This window comes from Athene noctua, chromosome 13, assembly GCF_965140245.1.
Source record: "Athene noctua chromosome 13, bAthNoc1.hap1.1, whole genome shotgun sequence".
NCBI lineage: Eukaryota > Metazoa > Chordata > Aves > Strigiformes > Strigidae > Athene > Athene noctua.
In genome coordinates this window covers 5,238,593-5,263,795 of record NC_134049.1, presented here as the reverse complement: position 1 = coordinate 5,263,795, position 25,203 = coordinate 5,238,593, and the positions used below count along the sequence as shown (strand labels likewise).

At 41.0% G+C, this 25,203-nt stretch overlaps 1 protein-coding gene across 1 annotated transcript in view; it reads left to right on the top strand.

The window, feature by feature from the left end:
- HOMER2 (homer scaffold protein 2) overlaps positions 1-25,203 on the top strand; it is a 65,037-nt gene extending 39,834 nt beyond the window's left edge. Inside the window, exons 3-9 of the mRNA XM_074917030.1 lie at positions 1,152-1,283; positions 8,164-8,256; positions 9,556-9,695; positions 11,211-11,367; positions 13,653-13,763; positions 16,701-16,781; positions 18,232-25,203. Of these exons, the coding sequence (XP_074773131.1) occupies positions 1,152-1,283; positions 8,164-8,256; positions 9,556-9,695; positions 11,211-11,367; positions 13,653-13,763; positions 16,701-16,781; positions 18,232-18,420 (903 nt within the window). The 3' untranslated portion in view covers positions 18,421-25,203. The remainder of the gene's footprint in view (positions 1-1,151; positions 1,284-8,163; positions 8,257-9,555; positions 9,696-11,210; positions 11,368-13,652; positions 13,764-16,700; positions 16,782-18,231) is intronic.

Here is a 25,203-nt window from a genome sequence, read left to right as displayed (position 1 = left end):
AGGTCTTTCTCCGGTAAATTTAATTCATACTTTTTGCTAAATGTAAGTGATAGCTTAGGAAAAAAATGCTTGGAATACATAGTAAATGATGTTGCCAGGATACTTCCTGATCATGATAATTAAACTGTCCCACAGATTTGGCTTAATTACCGCATAATTTGCATATTGGAAATGATGGTACACATTACTAAAGAAAGCTCCTATTCTGTTAGCAGAAAGAACATTGTACATGAATTAATTTCCAGGGGAAGGAGTCTCTAGACTCATATAATGATGTATCTTGAAAATAAAGTTAGGATTTTTGATAATGAACTGACGTATATCTCATTTCTTTTTGCAAGATTACATTTTATGCTTGTTCCACTAGGTTCCTTAGAGACCTCATCCCAACAGCCTTCCTTTTGTTGGCTATTGCTTTAATTACAAGAAGCACTGTTGCTTTCAAGGTCGCTGGTGATGAAGCAGATATTCGTTAACTTTTGTAAAGTGGCAGGATATTTGTCTTGAGGCCCACATTTGTTACCGCATGTGTGTTGCTGGTGATGCATTTCACCACCCTCTCAGGTTAGGCTCACTATTAAGTTATCAGTTTCTCCTTGCCGTGTTTTTTGTTGCTCATTTTTTCTTTTTCTTTTTTTTTTTTTTTTAATTTCTGACATGTCTCTGGCATCCTACTTGTGGAGGCCTGAGGCCAAATGGAGAAAAGCAGACATACATCTTTGCTCCTCCAATATGAGGGCAGGTGTCACTGGTGGACACCCTGCTTGGAGGCCTCAGGCTATCCTCAGTGCCTGGCGGGGCAGTGTGAGTAGCCATGTGCCTTTGTGATGCTGAAAAAAGAGGATTTTTCATCAGCATTTCTGCCAGGATAGTTTTATAGCTCCTGTCCCTGCTGTTGCTTTGAGTTCAGACTTCCTGCAGCTGTGTTTAACTGCAGGACCATGATAATGCTTTGGAAAAGAAGACAAAACTTCAAAATTCCTGCATGAAGTAAGACAAGACAGAAACTGTTTTGTTTTGGGAAAAAGTCTTCTGAATACAGCAATTTCCCAATTTAGACTGCTGATTGCTTTGGATGATACTGTTGCTAGGATATGCGTTTGCAATGTGGCTTCTACTTTTTAATTATTTTTTGATCTGTTTTTAAACAGGTGATCATAAACAGCACAATCACACCTAACATGACCTTCACTAAAACCTCGCAGAAGTTCGGCCAGTGGGCGGACAGCAGAGCGAATACTGTGTTTGGTTTGGGCTTTCCCTCGGAGCAGCAGCTGACGAAGGTAACAGGGCTCACTGAATTTCTGCAGAGGCTTTCTTGTTAACGAAGAATTGCATGTATGCATCTGACCTTTTCTGAGCTGCATGCTTCTGCGAGTCCTCTTCGTCCGTGCAAGTTGCCCATATGTCCTATAATTACTCAAAGTCTGTATATACAGAAGCAGACAGTATTGCAAACTTCGTAGTCAAAATTATAAATCAAGTCTGACCACTGATGATGGTACTAGTGAGGTGATCTCGACAGTATCTTGCCCAGCATGGCTGAAATCATTCGTGTTTTCAGATGCTTACAGAAACGACCTGAACTCTGTAGTATTTTTTGGCATCTCCCTGGCCTATGTGCCTATTTCAGCTGAAAGTGGCACCAAAAGCAAAGGGAACCACTGATATGCCAGGACTGTTGGCATTAGGGCTGCCTAATGTGTCTGAAGGAAGAGAGAGTTGCTCTCCCAGCCTCAGAAATGTGTGTTTTGGTGACTTGCTGCTGTTGGTCGGTAACCGAGGTAAAGGAGTTGCCAGCCCCCAGGGCTTGCTGGCCCCCTTGTTTTGCAGATACCGCTGTTGGAGGGGCCATGCTCTCAAGAGGCTGGCTAAACTCATCTGGGTTCAAATAATACTGCGTTTTTGGCATTTCAGCTCGGTGGTGTGATTTGCAGCCCTGACCCAATGTTGCTTAATCACAGACCTGAGGAGGTGGCAGTGAGTCGTGGCAGTGACAGGGGGATGAGTAGCCGGGGAGGTCTGACGCCAGGTTTGCTGGCAGAGCTGCCTCTCTCAAAGGGCAAACCCGCCGATGGATTTGGTATTAATGCAACACTTCCCTGGACCAGGGACTGACTGCAGCAGCAGGCTTGTAAAGTCTAGTGCTGCCTGTTGTCATGAATAACCAGCAGTTTAAAATCCATCCTCACTCATTAGATTAGTGGTTTTGCCAAGTGCTCATCAAGCAGCTGAGATGTATGTTTGTTCGTGTAGTAAAAAAAAAAATCCCTACTTATCTAACACACAGTTGACACCTGAAGTATTGCTACTTGGCACTGGGTTTTGTCAGTTAACATTGTGTCCTTGGGCATGGCACACAGACTCTCATGTTGCTGTGCTCTTGTGTGCTTTGATAAGAAAAGAATCAGGAGAACAACATATTTATTGAAGTGTCTAGAATAGCAGAGGCAGACCATTGCAGTAGAAGGAGGACTTTTTCATCAATTGAATTGTTATACACATTTATTTTACTAAGTTTGCCTTACTGAGTTTTTGCAGTTTCAGAGAATTGCCTTTTTTTGTAAGTATTTCTTACAGGTAGAGCATATTTTACTTTTCATGTTAAATGATTTTTGGACTGGGGATGTCCATAACGGTACTGTGGCAATAATGTGCTCTCCTGGGATGCTAAGGCCACCTAATGAATCACATGCAAGACTTTTTTTTTAAAAATGAGGTGCTGGCGATGGTTATATTTTATGATGCTTGCTCAAGTGTAGTGAACTGTTCATTTCACCTGTGTATATTCTCCACTCCTGTGGCAAAGAGGGATTCATAGTAGGTAGTAAGTAGTATGGGAATATGGGAGGAATTAGGGGAATAGTTAGTTTAGTGTGACAGATAACCGTAATACAATGCAACCTTTAGACACCAAATGAAAGAATTAGAACCATTGGATAGTAGGTTTTAATCCCGGATTACTGAAATCATACCTCTGCAACATGACAGGTGATCGTGGGGTAGCTTGGTGCTGGCTGGTTTTAAGCATGCACCATGTGCCACGTGGAGCCAGTGGTGCTGAGGGTGGCTCAGGAGAAGAGAGGTGTAACAAGGCACAAGGTACATTTGGAGGTCCTTGCACCCTAATCTGAGAGATTTTACGATATTCTCTAAAACTGTCAAAACATGTACTTAGAATAAATTTAATGCTGGTATCAGAAAGCAGCTCTTTAATGTTCATGTGGCCAGTCTAGAGCCAATCTGAAAAACATGTTGTGTGGGCACAGGGGCCTTGGCACCAGCTATGTTTCTCTCTCGATCAGTTTGCACATCTGTTTGCACTGCAAAATCTGCTGAAGAGCCCACTGATGGTAATACAGCCTTCAACTTGCAGGAAAAGCTTTCCAAATCAGCAGAAAGACTTTTTCTGGTCAGAATATTGAAGGAGAGCACTTCTGAAAATGGCTTGAGATGATCTATTTAAAAAAAAATAAAAAAAATCTGACAGTTACTTAGCTGGAAAATGTAAGAAAACCTGGTTTGTTACAGCATGCAAAGCAACGGAACAAAGATATCCTTTATCATCCATGCTACTCAGTTTAATTATTGAACCATTAGGAAGAAAGATCAGAGATGGTAGAGAAATTATAGATGTACAAGTGTATTTGGAATAGTAAAACCGAGTTTCGTTTTATGTTGGTATAATTACACTCTTATAAAAGATATAAAGCTTGCCAGTTTTACTGGAAATAATTGAAGCTTTTAGTCAGAAATTGGAAGGACACACTAAAACTCCACTAAACCAGAGATCAATAGCTCTGTCTTAAAATAAATAAATAAATAAAGCTGAAAAATGTCTGCTGAAAACAGTGAAAACTAATGAGACAGGAGAAGAGGTTAGCATGCCTAAAAATGTCTGCATTTTTAAGTATATTGGTTGGCCTAATAAAAGATTGTCTCTTTCTAATGCCTTGCTTCTCCTGAGATATTTAAGCATTAATCCATACCTGTAGGGAAAAGCAGTTCAAATTAAACATGAGCCATTAATGAAAACTGCATTCAGTGACCTAGTAACCCAATTACCATTCACATTGATTGGGAGAATCCCAGGGCTTAAAGTTGATGTCCTAGTCAGCGTCCTTTTCCCCTCTTGCAAGACTTGCAGACGCTCTTTTCCCCCCTTCCCACCCTGTGCCTCAAAAAGGTCTCAAGACATTATTTAAACATTGCTCCAGCCAAATTGAAACAGGAATCAAAAGAGAATTCGTGATGTGCCTGAGTGTGATGAAGAGGCAGGGCTGGTGCTGTAAAGGTAGTGATGTATTAAGTGAAATTTCTGCTACCGTTCAGGATGCTTTGACGCAGATGTGCTTTGTGAGGAGCTGGAGGTAGTCAAGGGCATAGGGACAAAGATTTATACAGGTGAGAAGCCCAGTAAACCCAGACTTTGCTCATCGCAAAGCAACTGCATCCAGCCTCTGGGAAGCACTGGACTTTATTTCGCTGCATGCATGTACATTATATGTGCAGTATTTGCCAGGTGCTACGTTGCAGGGGAGAAAGCTCAGAGCACAGCCTGCCCCTCCCAGTCCAACTGGCATCGGTGCTGTCAGCACACTGGCTGTGCCAGAACAAATTGCTGGTCACTTTCTGGACTAAATAGTCTTGTTGGCTACCAATCTGCCCGGTACTGAGGGCTCACTGAGAGAAGACCACGGAGAAAGCGACGCGTGCGTTGTGGGTCGCAGCACGGTGGTGCTCCCCAATGGGAACGTCGCATCACCCAGCCTTCTGCAGACCAAGAGGGTGATGAAATATTTATGAGACTGCTTTGGGTGGGAGCAGCTGTTTCATCTGACACTGGCACAATTTGTCGGTAGAAGACGTAAAATGTAATGCCAGATCAGGAGCTTAAAATTTACACATATACAAAATAATGCTTTTAAACATATACAATGTTAAGAAAGCCTATTTAAATATATATATTTTTTTTTTTCCAGGTGACAAGCTGACCAGGTTTGAACAGCCTTTAAATAATTTGTGCAGTGCACAGTAACATCCTTGAGTCCCCATTAAATCACTGGCCAAGACTCATAATCAAACAGTGTTCATGGGCTGCAGCAGTTTTAGGCTAAAAGCCTTCACAAGCGTTGGTAGCAGCAAATCTTTCCCATATTGCAGCTTAGTCTCACAGCTTCCTGTGGCATGGCAGGACACGTCAGATAATCCATTATACTGGGTCTGGTTGAGCCAGAATTGGTTTTCCCCTATAGCAGCCCTCATGGACTATTGAGGGGGTGTTTAGTTGGAATTTCTCCTACTTCAGGGTTGGGGTTTTTTGCTAATTTTGGGGAATTTTGTCTGCCAAGGACAAGGGTGGAGGAAAGGGAAGGTGGAGTAAAGATGAATGGAGAAAGAATGTGATGATTTTTTTAGTTGGCTTTGGGTATTTATACATGCCCCTCGAGACCACATTTACCAAGTTTTCATTTACTAAACAGAAGATTATTTCGCTTTTTAACAAGAGATTTCACATGTAAAAAGCAGTCCCTATTGGTGCAAAGGTTTCCTAGCTCAAAGTCAACTTAGATCTTGGAGGTGGTACGTGATTTTGTAGTATCCATTATTTGTCGATTAATTATGTTTGCGACAGAAGAAATCAGGTGCTGGAGAGAAACCGTTTATGGTATCTGCTAGTGATTAGACACTGTCCATGCCATCGCTCTCAGAGACAGCCTCGGGATCTGGATAGTTTCAGAAACGCCTGGTCTGCTGCCGCAGCAATTAGCGTTGGTAATGCTGCATAAGTTTGGGCTGTCACCACCGTGCTGTTGCACTCAGAGTGATCAAGTGAAAGGCTTTAATTTCATAACAAGCCAAGAGATTCTCCATGGCTTTCAAAAACAGACTGTTAGTAAAATCTAGCAGGTATTAATTAGCTAAGAATGAAGAAGAAGAAGCAGCAGAACTCTTTACGCACTGACTGTTTCCAAGTGTACGGGGTAAACAAAAACCAAAGACAGTCTTTCACCACCGCTTCTGTTACAGCCATCTTTAAGTTTGTAACAATGATAAGAGTGAAGGGTAATATTTTGACTTTTAAAGCAGAAGATCTGTCACTAAAATGGTGAAAAAATCAGTTATTTGTACTTGTTTCTAAAACCAAATGTGTTAAATACATGTGTTGTTGAACTAGAGACAATGACTGAACTCTATTGTGCAATGAGATCATTATTGGTTTTATATTGAAGATTAGCTTTGCTCAGTCGTGGATAATTTTTTACTATGGACATGTGGAAAAATGTTCTTTTCCTCTCAGCTCACATAATTTTTCATAGCAGCATCCTGTGTGCTTTATGAAGATAGCTGCAAAAATAAAATTTGATAGATCACTTCCAATTCTTTTTGTCTTCCCATATTTCATATAGTCCATGAAGAACCCTCATAAATTTTTCATACTTGCCCATAAAGACTTACTGTAAAAGAGAGACTCAAAACAGGCCTTTACTATTTGCAAGAAACCCAAGTGTAGAACTTACTGTTGATAGAATGTTTAGAAATAATCTGTTTTCTCACAACAGGAGATACGTTTTGTGTAAAGTTGGAGTTAAATCACTTAAGGCAAAAATGTAATGTAGTTGTTCCTCATGATCTTTATAGGGCTACAAAGGTAATCAAGTCATTTGTGTGTGTAGTGACTGCATATGCCATCAGACAGCACCTACTGCCATCCGAGACCGCATACTTTGCATATGCAGTTTTAGCTGCTGTATAGAAAACAGCTGGATTGCAGAGCTCGATCTTCATTCATAAGCATCGTCACAGGTCGTAGTCTACATCTGCAATTTCACTTGGCTTTGAGAATGTGCTAGTCCATGGGATTTAAGAATGATGTATGTGTGTTTGTTGGAAATTTCCATTTGTGTGTGTTATACAAAACACAGGTGCCTCCACATATAAATCCAGATTTCTCTTAGACCAGTTGGAGAAGATTTGTTTTATCAGTCTTTATAGTCCCAGCATTTTACAGAGCGAGAGCATTCAAAATACCTGCTGTAAATCTGAAAGTTAGAAGCTAAGATTAGTAAGTGGATAATGATTTTTCCCATTCCTTGACTATAAAATGTGATTTATTTTTTTTTCATGCTTTTATTTACAATTTTTCATAAGTGTTCTGAATTATCTGGGGGTATAATGGCAATCCTTTCATTCACAAACTGTGCAATAAAATACATCTATTTATATTTTTACTTTATATCTTTCTAGCATTTCAAGTTTCTCAAAACACAGGCATGCAAGACTAAGCTGCTTTAGCAGAAAGACAGTTACCCATTCTTATACTGGATACACCTTAATTATACTGGATACACCTTAATTAAAATCAATGATGTGTTATGCCTTTTCTTCCATCTTTGCAATCCTCCTTTTAAAACTTCAAACACTGTGATGATACTTGTATTTCAGAAGTCCCAGACTGCCTTGGGAGCAGATGTCCTACAGTAACTCGTAGCACTTGGGATCATTGGTTTTCATCTTTATCTCCCTTTCCCCTGCCTCTCCCAGTTTGATGTAACCCTCTTACAGGAAGTGTCCAAGCCTTTCCCTGAAGTCTTCTACCTTTATTTTTGCCAGTAATAAGAAAATTAGACCAGAAGAGCTGTGTTTTCATATGGCCCCATCATACATTCAGATCTACCTTCTTCACATTTTTTCTGTGTCTTGATAACCTCTTGCTTGCATCCTGCGGACGAGCTCATTTGCATGCTTTAATTTAATTGACTTGCTCTTAGGAATAAAGACACTGATAGTTTTTTTTATCCAAGCATATGTGTTTTGTACTTTCAACTTTAATAGACTGTCAACACCAAGTGAAACAGAGGAGGGGAGGAAATAAACAAAACCAAATCAAACCAGGAGACACTAATAGCTCCTTTTTCTCCACGGGCTCTTACTGTGATCAGCCAGAGCTACAGAGATGTCCCTCTTTTAGAAACACACCCCCCGTTTCTTTTGAAAGAACCTCCCTGCCAAAGAATTTAAATGCTTTTTCTTGCCAAAAATTTTAAATTATCAAAATTAGTTGTTCACTTTTGGAGCTCTGTGAACTGTGTAAAGACGGTAATCTGAACGGTTTAATAGATGAGAAATAATTTTAATAAATATCTTTCATGCTTTTTCCAGTTTGCAGAGAAATTCCAGGAAGTAAAAGAAGCTGCCAAACTAGCAAGAGACAGATCTCAAGAGAAAATTGAGACCTCAAGCAATCATTCCCAGGTTTGTAATTCAGTTTTAATACCTGTATGCATACAGGATAAATAATTTAAAGTTAAATTTTCTAATGGACTGTACCAGCTTCTGGCAGCAAGCTTAAAGTATATAAAATGAAGATTGCCAAAGGTAATTGTTAGCTGCTGGACATTAGCGTTGTCTGAGGAATATTTTTCATCCATCCATGCTCTTTGCCTTCATTTAAATGTCATTTTTCTCAGCAGTTCTCGAGCTGTTACGTAATAACAGGGAAAGCTGTATGTCCTTTGACTTGTACTGTTACACGCAGTTTGGGTCACTGGAAAGTCAGTCAGTGGAGTAAGTAAATGAAATTCATCAAGATACTTCTTTTTGCCATCGGTCTAATGTACCTTTGTAGGAGTTCAGTTTGCCAGCGGAGAGGCTGACTTTGCTGCCTGGCTGTGACTGATGGAAAGCCGGGCTCTGGGAACAGAGGCGGGGCTGTAGTGAGCGGTTGGAAGATGCTCCTGTTGCATCTTTGTGCCATATGCTTTTCCAGACAGCACACCTTGATACAGCCGGGTGCCTCTGTGTCCAGGGAGATCTTACAAACTGAAGAAACTGAGTGTGGTCCCAGTCTCCCTATCTGTTTGGCTGTAATTTCATGTGCATTGCATTAGGTAAGACTGAACCCTGTTCAACAGGTGTTCTTGGCCTGGGCAAGAGGATAACCTGCTTGGAGGAAAATTAGATGAATTTTGGTCAGAGAGGACTTGATCAGAAAAAAGCTGCTGAGTGCTCTTAGTCTTGCAATTAACCCCCTTTGTAGAGTCCACAAATATTGATCTGAGAGGCTGACTGTGGATACTCGCTTTTTAAAGACTTTGGTCATGGTTGGCCTTTATGATTCACTTCTCTGTTGGTGATCAGCACCGAGCATTGTATGAATAGTATCTCTTTGGAGGAGCAGTATCTTCTTTTCTTTTTTTTTTACTTTTGGTTTGGACTTTGCTTCCAGGTGCACTGTATTATTTCATTATCTTAAAAAAACCCCCAAATAACCTTCAGAAAACACAAGCCTTGTCAGCTAAACACTCAAAAAAATGTTAAACAAAATGGAAGTTTAAAGTGTTATCATTATCATTTTTTCATTCTTTTTAAACAGACCGACTTTGCTGCCAAGATGTAACGGGTATGTGTTTGTTACCACTGTTCTGCCAGGAGAACGTATGCAGCCTAGGTCTCAGCAGGGTGGTGTGGGATCAAGATTACAAAGAAATTGGTGTTGTGGTGTTGCAGGAGATGCAGGTGACACCCAGTAATCATCTGTGTTTTGTGCTGCAGGAATCTGGACGTGAAACACCATCTTCCACTCGAGCATCTAGTGTGAACGGGACAGATGATGAGAAGGCATCACATGGTGGTCCTGCTGAGGCACATCTCAAGTCTGAGAATGATAAATTAAAAATCGCTCTAGCTCAGAGGTGAAGTTCCTTTAATACCTAAATGGCATTGGAATAGCATGCTGTAATTATCTGATGGCTAATGATATTAACAGAAATTATTCGAATATAATTGCATTAATTTAAAATGATGCAACAGAATGGGTGAATGAGCAGATTTTAGCAACTACCTCCTGGTATTGAGCTGAGAGATAGTTACCATTTAGAATTTTCCTGATCTAGTTTGTGATGAAATCAGGTCTCTTTTATTCTGCTGATGCCAGCTCTTGCAACCACCTTTGTTTGTGAAGTTTCAGAGCTACAGAAATAACATTAAAGCCATGGGAGAGCAATTGCTACTGATAACATGTGAAGCCAATCTCTCTTCCTCTTTGAGTTTGCTACAATTACTGTGATGAAAATAGATACGGATATTTAAAATTATAAAAGGGAATGAACCATAAAAAGTTGAAGTGAGAAATGTCACTGGTCTGCTTAAGAAGTCTTAGGGGGATGTTTCTAAAGCTGTGGACAGTGCCCCTTGAAGTCAAATTTTTTGCTGTTTGCTTTGATAAATTATTTGAAAATGCTGAGAAGAGTAATTTGCAGCCATAGTGAACATCTAGGCATTGCAATATGCAAAGTTACGACATTAAAATAGAATCATTCTCTAGTGGGATCTTGCCTTGTCTGCCTCTTGCATGTGAATATATCTGTGAATGGAAAGAAAATATAACAGGATTAAGCTACTCTTAAAAAGCTATTTAAAAAATAAGGCAGCAGCACCATAAGCAGCATTACCCAGTGAGCAATTCTAAGGTTGCATATATTATATTTGAAGTACATCCTCTCTATTGACATTTCAGTAGCATAACCTATTTCAAATCATAACGTTTGCTCATTCCTTCTGCTGAAGACACCTCCACAGGCAAGTAGCAACTAGCATGTAGGGAGTTTCAAAGCCTTCTTTCCATTCAGTCTCTAATCTTGTGCGCTACACTGCAGCTTGAAGCTTTGGGGAATGAGTAGTTTAATTCTTCATCGTTACATAACGCTTTTATATTTAAGGCTGAACATTAAAAAAAAATACCAAATATAGATAGTGTTAGCCCCCTGACATCTTCTGTTCTGACTTATTGTCCCATCTGCAAGTGCGTGGAGTTGCTTTGTTGGGTGGGTGCCACGTGCCCAGGTCTGCACTGTGGTGGGTGCCCGGCGACAGGGGCGAGCACAGACCGTGCACAGCGCTGGAGTGAACCCCCTGTTTGCAAACGGGGGCTGTCTGCTTAACCCCTGCTCTGAGTTTTGTTCCAGGCACACAGGTCAGGGTTGCTGGAGTTGGTAGATCCCTTTGTTTTGACAGAGACACACAAATTAAAGCTTATGTTCTCCTTAGGCAGGCAGTGGCTAAAGGCAATTATCTACATCTGAGTATTCCTGATCTTAAATTATTGGTAAACACACACCATGGGTGGATGAGTTCGCAGTCGGGTAAAGAGTAATGATAGGCAGAATTAGAAGGTGAAGCCACCTCATGGGACCTGTTTTTTTTCTCAGTTCATCCAACGTGAAGAAGTGGGAGACGGAGCTGCAGACGCTGCGTGAGAGCAACGCCCGGCTGACCACGGCGCTGCAGGAGTCGGCGGCCAGCATCGAGCACTGGAAGAAGCAGTTCTCAGCCTGCAAGGAGGAAAACGACCAGCTCAGGAGCAAGGTAGCAGAGCATACCCCCAGGAGAGCTGCTCTTCCACTTAGCTGCTCCTGCCATTGTTCTTTGTCTTAGAAACAACAATTGTTCTTTCTCTTTCTCTGGCTGCTGCTTTGTCTTTGTGTGTGTTAGGAGATGGATTTTTGTCTCTGAAAGGCAGGGGGACAGGAGGGTTAAGGCAGCTGCATCCCTCTTCACACAGTGGGCAGGGAAGTTCAAAGGGCTGGGGGTCAGCGGGAGGGCTGGTGCTGCCACATCACGTGAAGCTCCCTGCCTCTTGATTTGGGATACTTGATGTCAGCAGGAGTTGCTGGCCAGGGTGATAAAACAGAAAGGCTTTAAAAGGGGGATTACTATTGTGTATCTCTTTCAAAGCTCACTTAAATACTGCCAGATGATGAATGAGCAGAAGGCATGGTTATGGCCTGGTTACCCACAGGGAACCAAGCTGGGAGCCACTCAGTATTAGAAGCAAATCCCAGTGGTGGGCAGGGGAATGAGGACACGAGTTATGTCCTCAGCACTGTGGGCTGAGACTGCTCCTCCAGCACTAACGCTGGGCACATCTCATCCAGAAACCTGCCAACAGGCATTGTCCAAAGCCTTGTCCCCTCTGTTAGCGAGCACGGTGTTTTTCAGTAGTGTAAGACCAAGGGTGAGCGGCAACTACAGCAAAGAACAATTCATAATTAAATTTTTAAAGCCTCAATTTAGAGTAGTCAGTGGTACTGTCCCTCAAATAATATTGTGCTATCTGTAACAGCCCCACACAGGGTTGGCACCAACCAGGGCACGGGGGAGCCTGGTTTCTGTAGCACTGCTTGCAGGGATAATTTCACTCTATTCATCTTAGATGTCTTTGGAAAAGCTGGATCCTTTTCCTGCTCACTTAGATGGATCACTGGGACGTTTGGAGTAGAGATCAGATTGTATCAGTCTGGTGAGGATTTTTTTTTGATTTAGTGTTTGCTTTCAAAGAGGGAAGGAATTTCATATCTTTTTATGTCAGTAGGCTGCAAATAGTATTTCAGCATTGGAGGTGGCCTGGGCTGTCTGTCAGCGCTGAAAATCCATGTGGAGCAACCTTTTACTGAGATATATATCTATGTATTTTAGGTATGCACAGTCATGTAATTCAGAGATCAAACCAGAGCTGTATTAACTGATGTTACATTAGCAAATTAATATTAGTTATTACACAATTTGCATTCTTATGCGCAGTCTTTTTTTGGATAGGGGAAAGTGAGAGACTGGAACAGTATGTTATAAGAAAATATCATGATTTGCACTGTAGTTTTTTACTTTTATATACTGTTACAGAGAAGAGTTGTTCTCATTAACTGATAAAACATGCCACATCTTGGTAGCTGTAGCCTAGTTATGATACTGCCTTAATACAGCTGCAAAGTCATCATACCAGTGACTAGGCAGACTGTGCAGCAATGCTGTCTGTATAATGCTCTGTCTTTTTCTATACAGAGAGGTTTTCTGAGCTTTTCCCCCAAGCAGGTTCCTTGCTTGGCGCTGACACTGCACCACTGCAGCGCCCTGGGAAGTTTCTTCTCCTTTATTAAATGGGTCAGAATTTTTTGCATATTGCTCTACCTTCAGATGAGGGAAGTTATAATCCCAAAGCAGCAGAGAGATGAGAATTAAAGTACATACTTTAATGAGCTGGCCTATCGGCCTGTGGGAAGTGCATCTTTTGGGAGCTAAGTCCAGAGCTGGCAGGAGGAGGTGTGGAGGGAGCAAAGCACATCCCTGGGTAAGAGAACAAAGAAGCCTACCTTGCTCTGAGCTGGTTCTCCCCCCAAAGTTTTGATGTTTTGTCCCATGTACTCCAGCTAGAATAACAGTAACCCCTGAGGAGGCAAAGCTGGGAGTGCTGGAGAGATTTCTTTTCCTTGCTGCATTAAGAAAACCCATCCGTTATAGTCCTGTGTTGGTTTCATAGAAGTGAAGTGCAGATTTTTATCCCCAGCTCTGCTTATTTTAGCAGCTCAGTGTTTTGTTCATTCCTGAGTGCTTATATGAGATACTGTGCGGCAGAGAATAAACACAATCCCAGGGCTTCCTAGTGGATGTGTAAATTGGGTCTTTTTAAGGAAAGAAGTGATGATTTTGTTGCAGTGAATCAAGTGCTATGATCAAGGAAACAGATCCATGACAAATTCAAGTTGTCTGTGCCTTCCCTTTGCTCAGTGGACTAATGCCCATTTACGTCAGCTGTGTTCTGCCCCAGATTTTCAGAAATTTGAAAAACTTCACCTAATATCTGACATTTCTTAAAGATTGAAGAACTGGAGGAACAGTGCAATGAAATAAATAAAGAGAAGGAAAGAAATGCGCAGCTGAGTAGACGTCTCCAGGAACTGGAAACAGAACTTCAGGACAAAGAGCTGGTAAGTGCCCTGAACACAGAAATGTCATGCTTTAGAGATTGGGTTGGTCTGTCTGCTTCTCTGGGATGTGGATTTATGGGCTGGCTCACCTACAACTAGGAGCAGCCCAATGTCTCAAGGTGTTGCCTGTTGCTGGATTTTCCATGTGCAGATCCTTAGCAACAGTTTGATTGAGTCCCTCAATCTCAGTTTCATGATGTGTTATGCAAACATGATACTTTTAGTTATATAACCCTTTCTTCCTATTACAAGAGCTGGAGTGATGAAACTTGTTGCCCAAAGCCAGACAGATGTATGCTGGGAACAGTTTCATTTCTCAGTCCCCATGCCCTGAATTGCCATAGACATCAGGACCATCATTCCCAAGACATCATTTACAAAATACCTTGGCATTTGGGTAAAAAGTCTTGTTTCTTTTGCTGGATGGCTCGTAGTCTTCAGCTTTGCTTGTTTTTTTGGCCTCCCTCTTACCTCAGGACTAATACCAAGAGTGAGAAATCCAGATTCATTTAGAGTACCCCAGTTTGACATTTTTGACATACAGGGTGTTCATTTTTCAAAGGAGAGTGACGCTGATGGCTTGGAGCTCCTGAAAAGTGGGGAAAATAATGGGATCCGTGTTTTTTTCATTCATTCCAGTGACCAAATGCTCTGTGCTGGCTGAAGAGAAAAAGCTGTCAGCAGGTGTGTTAAAGTTTGCCATGTGCCATTACAGTATCTCTGCTGGTGCTCTTAAAAGCAGTGCTGTTAAGGGGTTTTAAGATGGCACAAGGAAATAGTTTAGGGAGATGGATTTTGATGCACTGTTATAAATATATGTTTTTCAGCCCCATATTTCAAAGGAAAATGTCATGCTTTCTTCCCAACCTTTCTATGGTAATAACATGTATAATAATCCTTATTCTCTGCTAGCGTTTTCCTCAAGATTTGCATTTTTATAGTACCAAATGAACCAGAAAATTGATTGACTTGTGAATATTACATGCCTATCTTCCATTTACACTGACAATATATTAACTTGCTTTCAAACTGCATACTTACACTAGCAGGTTCTTGATTAGGTCTAAACCACCCATAAGTAACCTTTTCATGGTCTGCAATTCAAACCAGCGTGAAGCTTGCTCATAGATGTTGCCATGATATCCTCTTCATGTAGGAAATGAGAGAGAAATGTAAAGATGTGGGAATCGGGACAGAGCTATCTAGTGAAATATTTATATATTTATATATATATATATATTGTATGCTGTTTGCCATATACACAGTGTGTATATATATTGTATATGGTACATGGCATATGAAAAATATGTGCATATATATACACTATATATATATAGTGTATATGGTAGATGGCATATATAAAAATGTGTATATATTGTGTGTATATATGTACGCACTGTATTATACTATATATAGTAAGCATACAGTATAGTACTTAGTATACTATATATATATTTACTATATATATATATTTATGTTTAGAGATGTGAGCTCCCAGGCATTATTTATGTATATACAGATATATATGTGTGGGAGCTCATATCTTAAAACAAAGGGTGTTACACTTCCTTTCCCCTATATCAGCAGCTGGGATATTGCCTGGATATAGTTACTCTTACGTTAGTTAAATTCTTCAGTGCAGTTCACAAAAATTCTGTAATATTATATTGTCACCTTACATTATTTGTCATCTTATATTAATGTAAACTGATGCTGAAAAATGGGAGAAAACAATAAAAGCAGTTAGAGTTGTCCTGGAATTATAGAATTTCTCAGAAAAACAATTTATTAATGTCCTGGTGCTTTTGGCAAACCTTGGAAGAAAGGAACATTCTCTCCAGGATACACTGGATTCTTCAGAAATCTGGGTGAGACTGGAAGTGCTGAGTGTTGATGTACTTAAAACAGGGGAGTTGGGGGGGACTTGAGGGAAAATGGTATTGTGCTGTGGAAGAGCTTGACTTATGGATTCTGTTACATTCGTATTATGCTGTAAGTTCACCTGTTAGGGAAGAAATCAACTTTCGTAGCCCAGAAATCTGCCTTTCGGATAGGACTGGCTTTGTGTCCTGTGTCAGTACCTCTCAGAGAGGGAATACCCCTGCTTACTCTTGAGACCATCACCTACATGAGCAGTTTCTGGAGAGGGATCTTGCACTCCCTTCAAGTCAAGTCACAAAGTTTCTCTTGGACGTGTAAATGTGCTTTTCAGATGCTCTGACAATCACAAAAAATGTACAGGCTTTCTTTTGAGTCTTTCCCTACTACCCACATTGGTGTTCGTTTGTGGCGTTAATGTATTCAAGTTGTCTTAATCACCATCAGAGACATGGACTCCTATCAAGTCACGTTGCTCTTTTCATGAACTCCTTTCAGCTCGTCCTCTCAATTTGGACAGTGATGCCAGAACCGAATACAAATTTCAGTGGGAAGGGGGTTCTCAGAGCTGTACAGTGGAGCAGAGCCCATTACAGCTGTGCTCTGTAATGATGCCTCTATGTATGCAGCTCATAATGCCACTGGCCTTTTTTTGCTGCCATATATCACTGAAAATTCATGTCTAATTTGCTCTTTGCTACCATCTATAAATTGCTTGTAGCATTACAGCCCTTCAGATTTCTCTCTTATTGAATAGTATCTTTTGCATAGGTGTGTGGTTTAGGTTAAGATTTCATTAAGATAATGGCATTCATGCCAGAGATTGGGTTACATTGTCTGTTTTAGAAATACAAAGTTAAAAATGGAGGGAAAAAAATGTATTCTAGTAGAAAATTACCATGTGTTTTGGAATGCAGACATGCTATTTTGATTATTTTACATCCAAATACTGTGCAGAATACAATAAAATATGAACAGCCATTTCATATTCTCAAATTTTCATTATGTTTTAAATTGAGGCTTGCACTGATTTATTTTTTTTCTTTTATGTTTTCAAAGGAACTGGAAGAGCTCCGAAAGCAGGGTGAAATTATACCACAGCTAATGTCAGAATGTGAATCTGTATCTCAACAATTACAGGTACAGTTTAGCAATTAAATTAATTTTTAAAAAGTTGATACATTTACTTTCTCATAACTATATGCTTTTCTCTGTTCAGACTTCAGTGTTTGAAGGCAAAAGAGCTCCGGTTTGTTAAAAAAAAAAAAAAAAAAAAAAAAATTTAAAATGCTGATGAATGCAAAATACACTGTGCCCTTCCCAGCACAGGAGTAATTAAATAGCTTCATTTCTTTGCCTTGCTGTTTGCAGAATTCAGTTTGCCCGAGATTGTGTTGCATCTATCTCCTGCAGATTCCAGGCTATGCTGTATCCCATATTTCTGCTGCTCTGGGCTTGTGGAGCTGCGCCGCAGCCATGTGTGTGTCAAGCAGCACACCAAGACCTGCGGCTAATTGTCGCAGTGGCACCAGGGAAGGCTTTTGGGAAAGAAACAGATGAGCGTAGCTGCACGCCACCAGGGGAAAAAAAAAAAAAGTTCACCTGAGGATGCGTTTACATGACGCATCATTCCTTTGCAGCAACACATGGCTCGCTGTGGCTCAGTTTTGCACATGTGGCTCCTCTGCTGGGAGGTGCTCGCTTGGAGTGGAGCTCGCTGGGCTGCCACAGCCCTGCCCTGGCCAGCAGCTGGGCTTTGGGCATCACTTGTTAAAGCTGGGGCTTGTGAAAATGCAATAAATTAATATATGAAAGGAGAACAAATATAAGGAGTCTCATCGATGAAATGAAATCCAATCCATCAAATAAGCCGTCACTCTGATAACCTATCCAAAATCATTTAGAAGGGTGCTGAGGAGTGCAGATGCTGAAAATGGTTAAAATAGGGATTTTTCTTTGATTCAGTATGGCAAAGTATGTCGTCTGTGGCTTCTGGTGAGAATAAGCATGTGCTTACACGCATGAAATGGAGAACAGTAGGCAGAAGAGCTAACGAGAGGCGAAAATAGTAGAATGAACGGCAGCAAGGGAAGTGTTACGTGGCTGCCCCATTCCTTGCCTGAGTGCTCACACAAAGTGGGACTTTAAAAAAAAAATAAATCCAAAAAGCAGTGAATAAAGCAACGTTATTCCTCCGGCAGTATTTTCTAAGCTTGTTTTTCAAGGTTAAACCACCATAGATAATTCTGTATGTAATCGGTGGCACACTGTCTAATTCTGCAACTGTAGCAATGACAGAAATATATGCACAGTGCGTGATTTAAATCCAGCTGAATTTTAAGATATCAACCAAATGACAAAATCTGATGCAAAGCATCTTTTCCAGTTAATCTGTGTCCTTTCCTGCATGGGCTTTCTTTCCTTTTAATCTGACTAGCACATGTCGCTTGCTCTCAGAGGTGCTTGTGTTAATCAGTTTGCAGAAGTCAAAGCAAACTTTTCCAGCCCAGCTGTCATTTGTTGCTTTACCCTATTAAATGCTGTTCATCCTTCTTCTCTGTGATTCATCTTATTCTCTTTTGTCTTTAAGGCTGCTGAGAAAAAGAACAAAGATCTTGAAGAGAAAGTCAGAACGCTAAGGACAGAAGTCGAAGAGAGCAAACATAGGCAGACCAACCTTAAAACTGAATTAAAGAATTTTTTAGATGTACTAGATGGGAAGATAGATGAATTACATGATTTCCGACAAGGACTGTCTAAACTTGGGGTTGACAATTAGATGGCAATAGATTTTTTTTTTTTTTTTTTTTTTGTAATCTAGGGTCTGGATGTTTGATGTTTTGTTGATCCCAAACGTTGTGTTTTACAAAATATAACTAGAATGTTCCACTTGTTTGCATTGTTTTTGTACATAGAGGCTGAAAATTTGCTGTGGGGGTTTTTTGTTGGTGGGGTTTTTTGTTGGTTTTGTTTATTTTCCAAACCAATCATGCTGCTCACTGAATTCTGTTGAGATTAGGAACTTTCTATATTGCTGCTCTGGCTTCGTGCAGTTGGGAACAGGTAGAGGGTTCTGTCTCAGGAATCTGGAACTAGATCTACCTTAAAATGAATATGCAGTTAGTTGTTGCAGGGAAATTTATATCTTTCTTAAGGGCTGTTGCAACCATAGAAACAGAAAACAAGTCTTTTTCTTGTCCAGACTATCAGAAACATCCTAGAAACATCCACTTTTATTCCTTGGTGGAGCAGAGAGAAGATTAGCTGAAGCTCCTGCAGTTTGTAAAATGTGCCTGTGATGAGCTGCAGTCAAGTGAATCACTTCACACAGATACCGGTAGCTTTAGGGACCATGTCAATCAGGCCTGATTCACCAGAAAATTCCGGTGGATTTCAGATAACCTCCAATACAAGTTGCATGTGCTTGCCTGGACCCGTACAGCACAAAGTCAACCATGTAGAAATGAATGTCAGCTCTTCAAGTCATGCATCTTACCCAGTAGGTGCAGACAGCTTCTCTTGCTTAGCAAGATCATCTCTCTTTGGCCCTCAGTTTTGAACCCATATAGTTCTGTTATTATGTGCATCTCTTAAAAAATGCCCACCTGAGTCTTGAGACCGGATACTTATTTTAAAAAGCGTTATGTTGCTGGTTTGTACACGGGGCACACGCAGCTCTGTGCAACTTGACCACTGTTGATTAACTTCTGCAGTAGGGAAGGAGGAGACAATCTGAAAAGCAATATAAGGTTATTTGAAGGTGTTTCTCAGAAGCAAGTTCCTGCCCAGGAGACCGTCAGGGTCATGACCACATGAAATCAAAATCCTTTCCTATGATTTCTGCATTCTCACCTCATGTATCTTTGTCGGTAGGGTGGGAATTAGTCACCAGGTTAGGCTGTCCAAAAAAACCTCCAACCTGGAAGGCAGAAATACTGTTGTATTCTCAAACTGATTATTCAGCAGCTCTAAATATGTTTTGAGAAATGCAAGGTCATACACTGGACTTCAGCGAGAAGGAAGTTCACTCATCAGACAGGGATGTAAAAAGGGCCAGAGAGGAGAATTCAACCAAAATTCTGCTCTTGCTCCTAGGACTGCCTTCAGCTTCTTTCTCTTCTTTCTTCATAAGCTGGTTTGAGAGTCTGTTTACATGGGATCTGAATTAATTCAGGAAAGAACTTTTGTTGAAGTGACATTATTATTATTTGCTTAATTCAGGCGAAAGCTTGGTTAAACACCACGTCAGTGCATTCCAGCAGTGACTGATAGAAAATGGCCGTGCTTTTCTTTTTATTTAGGGGCTGCTTTCTTTTCTTGGCACATCTCAGTTATAAAAGTGACCTTTAAAAGAAAGGTGAGTTATAGGTGAAACGTGCATTGAATACTTTTTGCACACAGCTATATAATCCCCATGCTAGAGATAGATTCTGTCTCCAATTGTCCCTTGAATTTTCATTTCATCTGTTACTGTTGAGTTGTCTTCATTGCCTGTTTTTTTAGACTGGACTTTGTGTATTTTTTGCTTTTGCTCCTTTTAAACAACGGATGTGAAGCTGGGACCTTTCGTAACCATTATGACCACTTAAGTATCTTTAAAAAAGATTGCTGTAGGCTGTCGATACTTAAAAATAAAAATAAAAATCAGGTACATAGCATGTAGGCGTGTGAAAATTAGACTTTGCCAGCATGGAAGATTCAACAGTTGCATAATGTGGGGTTAGATCAGACTTCTCAAAACTGAAAATGACGTCAGAAACTGTGTGTGGTTGTGCACAAGTAATCTCAGATTTTAGTCTTTTTATTTGATAGCAAGTGAGATAAACACCACCATTCAACAGGCAGCTTGTCCTGCTTCTCCTCTCCTCCCATGCTGCTTTGGAGTTCCCAGACGAGCCAGTCCCAGCATCAGCTGGGAACCAGGGAATGACACAACTAAGAGCTGCAAGCAATACGGGTAGTCAGGGCTCTCCTTGTCACAGTGGTTGATTGTTTTCACACCAAGGACCTTGCTCCATCTTGTTTCCTTTTTCCTGTTGAGCAATCTTAGGGCTTCCTTCTTGGTTTGAATATAAAATATTATTTTTAACATGATTCTGACTAGAGGGATGCAAGGGACTCTGTGAACAAATTATTTTATTGGGGTTAATCCAGATCTTTTTTTCACTTTAGTCAGGTCTATCTCAGATCCAGTTCATTAGGAGTGTATTAAGCCACTCTTGAATTCTAAGAGAAGTGTTTCTAGGGGATTGCATCAATTTAGCAGATGGAGTTTAATGCTGGCACATTAAACCAGTGCATAGTGCTGACACGGGCGGTTATTTCTGGGTGTTTCGTGCCCATCAGAGGAACAATGGGGATGTCCTTAGAGAAATCCCTGCCCTATCTTTCTAGTCTTGCCCCAGATGTATGTATCTGCTGTTGCCCTGCTGTTGGGTTGTTAGGGATGCCTGTACACAGCTACACGCTGTGGGAAACTCCATCCTTCAAGCATCCAGGGTCTTGCTATAATTACCTTCTTTCTTTCTTTTTCCTTCCCAACAGCAGTAAGTTGAGAGTTTCTATGTGCAATCACTTAAAACCCTCTCTCAGACTGCCATTTCTTTTAACCTTTCCCTCTCTGTCATTGTATTTTTCCCCTTCAAAAGCCAAAAGCATGCTAGGAAGAGGCCATGTGTGCTCTCAGGAGCATTTGGACACCAGCTGCAGCTCCCCTCTCCAGCCTGGCCCCATCCCTGCCCCAGGACTAGAGCCCCGTGCACCTGCTGAGCAGGGACCGTTGTGTCACACACTGCTTATTCCTTGATGCTCTGTGGTGGCCCAGCAATAACACCTGCCTGCCAACCTGTGAGCCCCGCGCTGTTCCCCAGGGACTCGTCCTGGCATTGAAATGCCTCTTCCCTCCTGGCGGGAGCACTGGGGCGGCCAGCCTTCCTCTGCCAAAATGCCCACACCACTGTATGGATGCATTTGTCCCTCCTTTTGTGTGCGTTGGGGTTCCAGCCCATTGCTGAGCCAGGAGCTGTGCTCAGCTGGCAGCCACCTGCTTAGGGAGAGCCACAAACGCTGCTGGGGCCAAGAAATGTTCATCCCTGTCCAAGAGAGGGTCTGCAGAGCTTGGCTTTACTTGTTATTAAAATACAGTGCTGGGCAAATTGTGGACACAGGTTTCTCCCTCGAAGTGGTTGATGGCAGGACCTATCCTACCTCAGTGACGTGGTCTTTCGTTAATAAAGGTCTTGCACTTGGCACTCCCTGTGCCGAATCCCGTCAGCCTCACGTCCTGCCCCGCTCCCCACCCTGCCTGCCTGGCCCCGTGGTACACGGGAAGAAAATTCTGTGCTGGCCTGTCGTGCCACCAGCTTAGAGAGTGTCTTACTCCCTTCTGGCATTTCCAGTGAGCTGCTCCTTGGAGCTGGTGTTAGAGCTGCTGAATAATGGTGGGGGTTGGGTTGGTTTTGGTGGCCAAAATGAGAAATAAAACAGTTATTAGCACAAAAAAAACCCCTAGAAATATTCTGTGACGTAAAAATGCATGGAGATAATTATTTCCAAGGGGAAAGAATGTTCCATTAGATATGTTATTTCACATTTTGGAAGATGACCTTAGCCTCATCTCTGGAATAAATTATTTCAAAATGAAGAACTGAAACATTGTTTCCCACCCCAAAATAAAATAGGTTGACCTTTTGCCTTTTTTGTTTTTCTATTTGACTGAATCTTTATTTGCTGATTTTGACTCAACTTCACAAGTAGTTTTGTTTGGCCTAAATGTGCATTTTCAGCAAAATTAGTACTTTCTTGTGTTCTCCTGTCTACAGCTAATTGTTGTCTCCTTCCCTAAGTGGGCTCACTGGAAGAAAACTGTCTTTTCTGTAAGAAATTCAGTGCCACCTCTCACTTTCTGTATCCTAGCATTTTTAAAAATAGTTTTACACTGGGTGCATCAGTGCCCAGAAAACAAATGTTATTTAGACAATGCCTTTTTTCTACACAAACACCTGATTTTATTTTTATGTGAGTGATTTAGGGTGAGCATTTTTTAAAGCTGTCCAATGAATTAAGAAGAGCAGGGAAGGGTTTCTGCTGTTCCTTCTGCTGTCTCTGCCACTGCCATCGCTTTCGAAGAGCATCAGCAAAAGCATCTGTGGAGTTAAGGCAGGTGCTCACCCTGTGTTTGCTCGGTAGCTTGTCGGGCATGGGGAGCCTGTGTCCCCATCTCAGCAGGGCACAAATTGTCCATAGACTTCTGCACTCTTCTGCATGCTCTTTAATTTTTTTTTCCCCCCAAGGGTTCATTTTCTCCCTTATCAATTTTTTGCCACCTTTGGCTGCTTCATAAATGACAGAAGGAAAATTCCCTGTTACAGCCACCACCTCGTAGTGGTGGGAGTCTCTCAACTACAAGCCCATGCTTTTTTTTTAGGCTTTTCTGAATAGTTATCTCTGCAAAACCCTTCAAAGCGTCAATGGCTTGTAAAGAATGTAGTGCTGTCTTCCTGAGCTTATGGATTAGCAATGATAAAACCACTATCAGGGTGAAACGCCCTGCTCGGCTTAGTGCATGAGTGATGCTGAATCCAAAGTGAAAGGGTGTAAGGGAGGATCAGCAGCAGCTAACTTGGACAACCATTTCAGCAGAAGCTTCAGTGAAAGATGTGCTCTGACCACAAGCTGTGGATGTGCCAAAGGTCTAGGATGGCCACACTGATCCATCAGCTCACCTGCCTTTGTCCAAGCAGTTCTGGGCTTGTCAAGCCTGTAAATATCAAAAAGCCCTCAGCGTATCACAGACGTGGCAGTGTGAAGGATGGAGGGCAAATACCCACATGCAGAGCTGTGCAGCGTGAGAGCGTTGCAGCACGGCACTGATTTATGTCAGACACTTTCAGTCAAAAATAAGAAAAGCTGTTGCCATCCTACACAGGCTCAGCAGTAGCAGAGTCCTTGCAGGAGGGCAGGTTGATCTTTTGGGGTGCTGGGAGGGAGCAAGGCCTCCCAGGCTGGGCTGGTGGGGTCTGGCTGTGAGCGTGATTCAGCAAGTAAGACAGAGCTACCGTAAGGTAATTTTTCTTTCCATGGATCATGTTCAACAAGCACCTGTGTATCAAACAAAGCAATACATAGCCACAAGACAGTTAATCCAGACACATCTCCAGGCAGAGAGCCCTGGCTGGCCAACAGAGCCTGGCTGGGGATGCTGTGCCTGGAGTCCTGCACCCCCAGGAGCTCGGCAGTTCTTTAGGGTCATTATTAGAATATAAACTTGACATGAAGTTTGCGGGTCTTAAATACCGTTCTCTGCAGTAAATGATAAGGTATCTGAAGAGAAATAGAGTCAGGAGGTAAATGGTAAATGTGATGAAGGTGCTTCCCAAAGGAGAGCTCTCCCTCAGGGGGCTGGCAGAGCTGGTCCTGGCTGGGAGAGCTTGGCTTGCATCCCTGGGGGATCTTGGATGTCCAACCTGTTTGACTTTCTACTGTGTTTTGTCTTAGCTCTTCTTTTTTTTCTTCTTTTTTTTTTTTTTTTTTTTTTTAAAAAAAAAAAAAACAACAGTTAGCCTAAACATACAGTCTTCGGATGAAGGTGCCTATACCTCCAAAAATTTTATATGCACGTTTTGAAATAGATTTCTTTTTCCTTTCTGATCATTTAGTTACCTAATAATAATGGTACTTACAAGAAAGGCACTTGAGAAAAATCTGCCTGCTGTTATATTGTGTGGGTTGGTTTTGTTTTGTTTTGTTTTTTAACACTGGTCAGCAATAATTATTTTAGCCATATACTAGCTAAAAAGACAGATAATGTAAGATTTGTGAACTAAGCTTCTAAGTTTGCAGTACATTGATTAACTTGATTATGTGAAGAGGGAGCTATGCTCAATAAAGGAGTATTTTGCAGCATTTAGATGTTTTCATTTAATTGCCTAATAGTGATCATGAACATGATATTCTATAAAACTCATCATGAATGACAAGCAAAGCACATCATTTTTAACATGAATATATCCCTTGTAGTTGAAAGTTCTGAGAGTGTTTTAGTGTGGTCTGCTATACCAAAATATTTAGGTTATTATGAGATTTTAGTACTAAAGATAAACATACACCCTGTTTTTACTGTTTTCAAGTAAAGTTTAGTGAATGACTGACAGTTTGTTGATACACAACTGTGGGAAAACACTGCAGTGCTCTAAATGTATATTTTTTGTTTGGGTTTATTATATTTAGTATATGGTTTAATGAAAACTGAAGTGTTTACTACAGTTGAATCATTGTAAAAACATCTCTGACCTCGTCATTTGTCTGCTGTGAAAAAGTACTTTCCTCTTCTTTTTTTTCCTTTTCCTTTTTTTTTTTTTAAAAATGACCATAGACAATGTTAACATTTAGACTCCTAGTAGCAGTAAATGCTGGGTTTTATATATATAAAAGGAAAACTTGATTTTTTTCTTTATGAACTTATTATATAACTTTGTGATTTTTATCTGATTTTATTGTAACATAAAGTTGTTTTATGTAAAAATATATAGTTTAAGTAAAACCTCTTGTCTCGCTGTCTTCA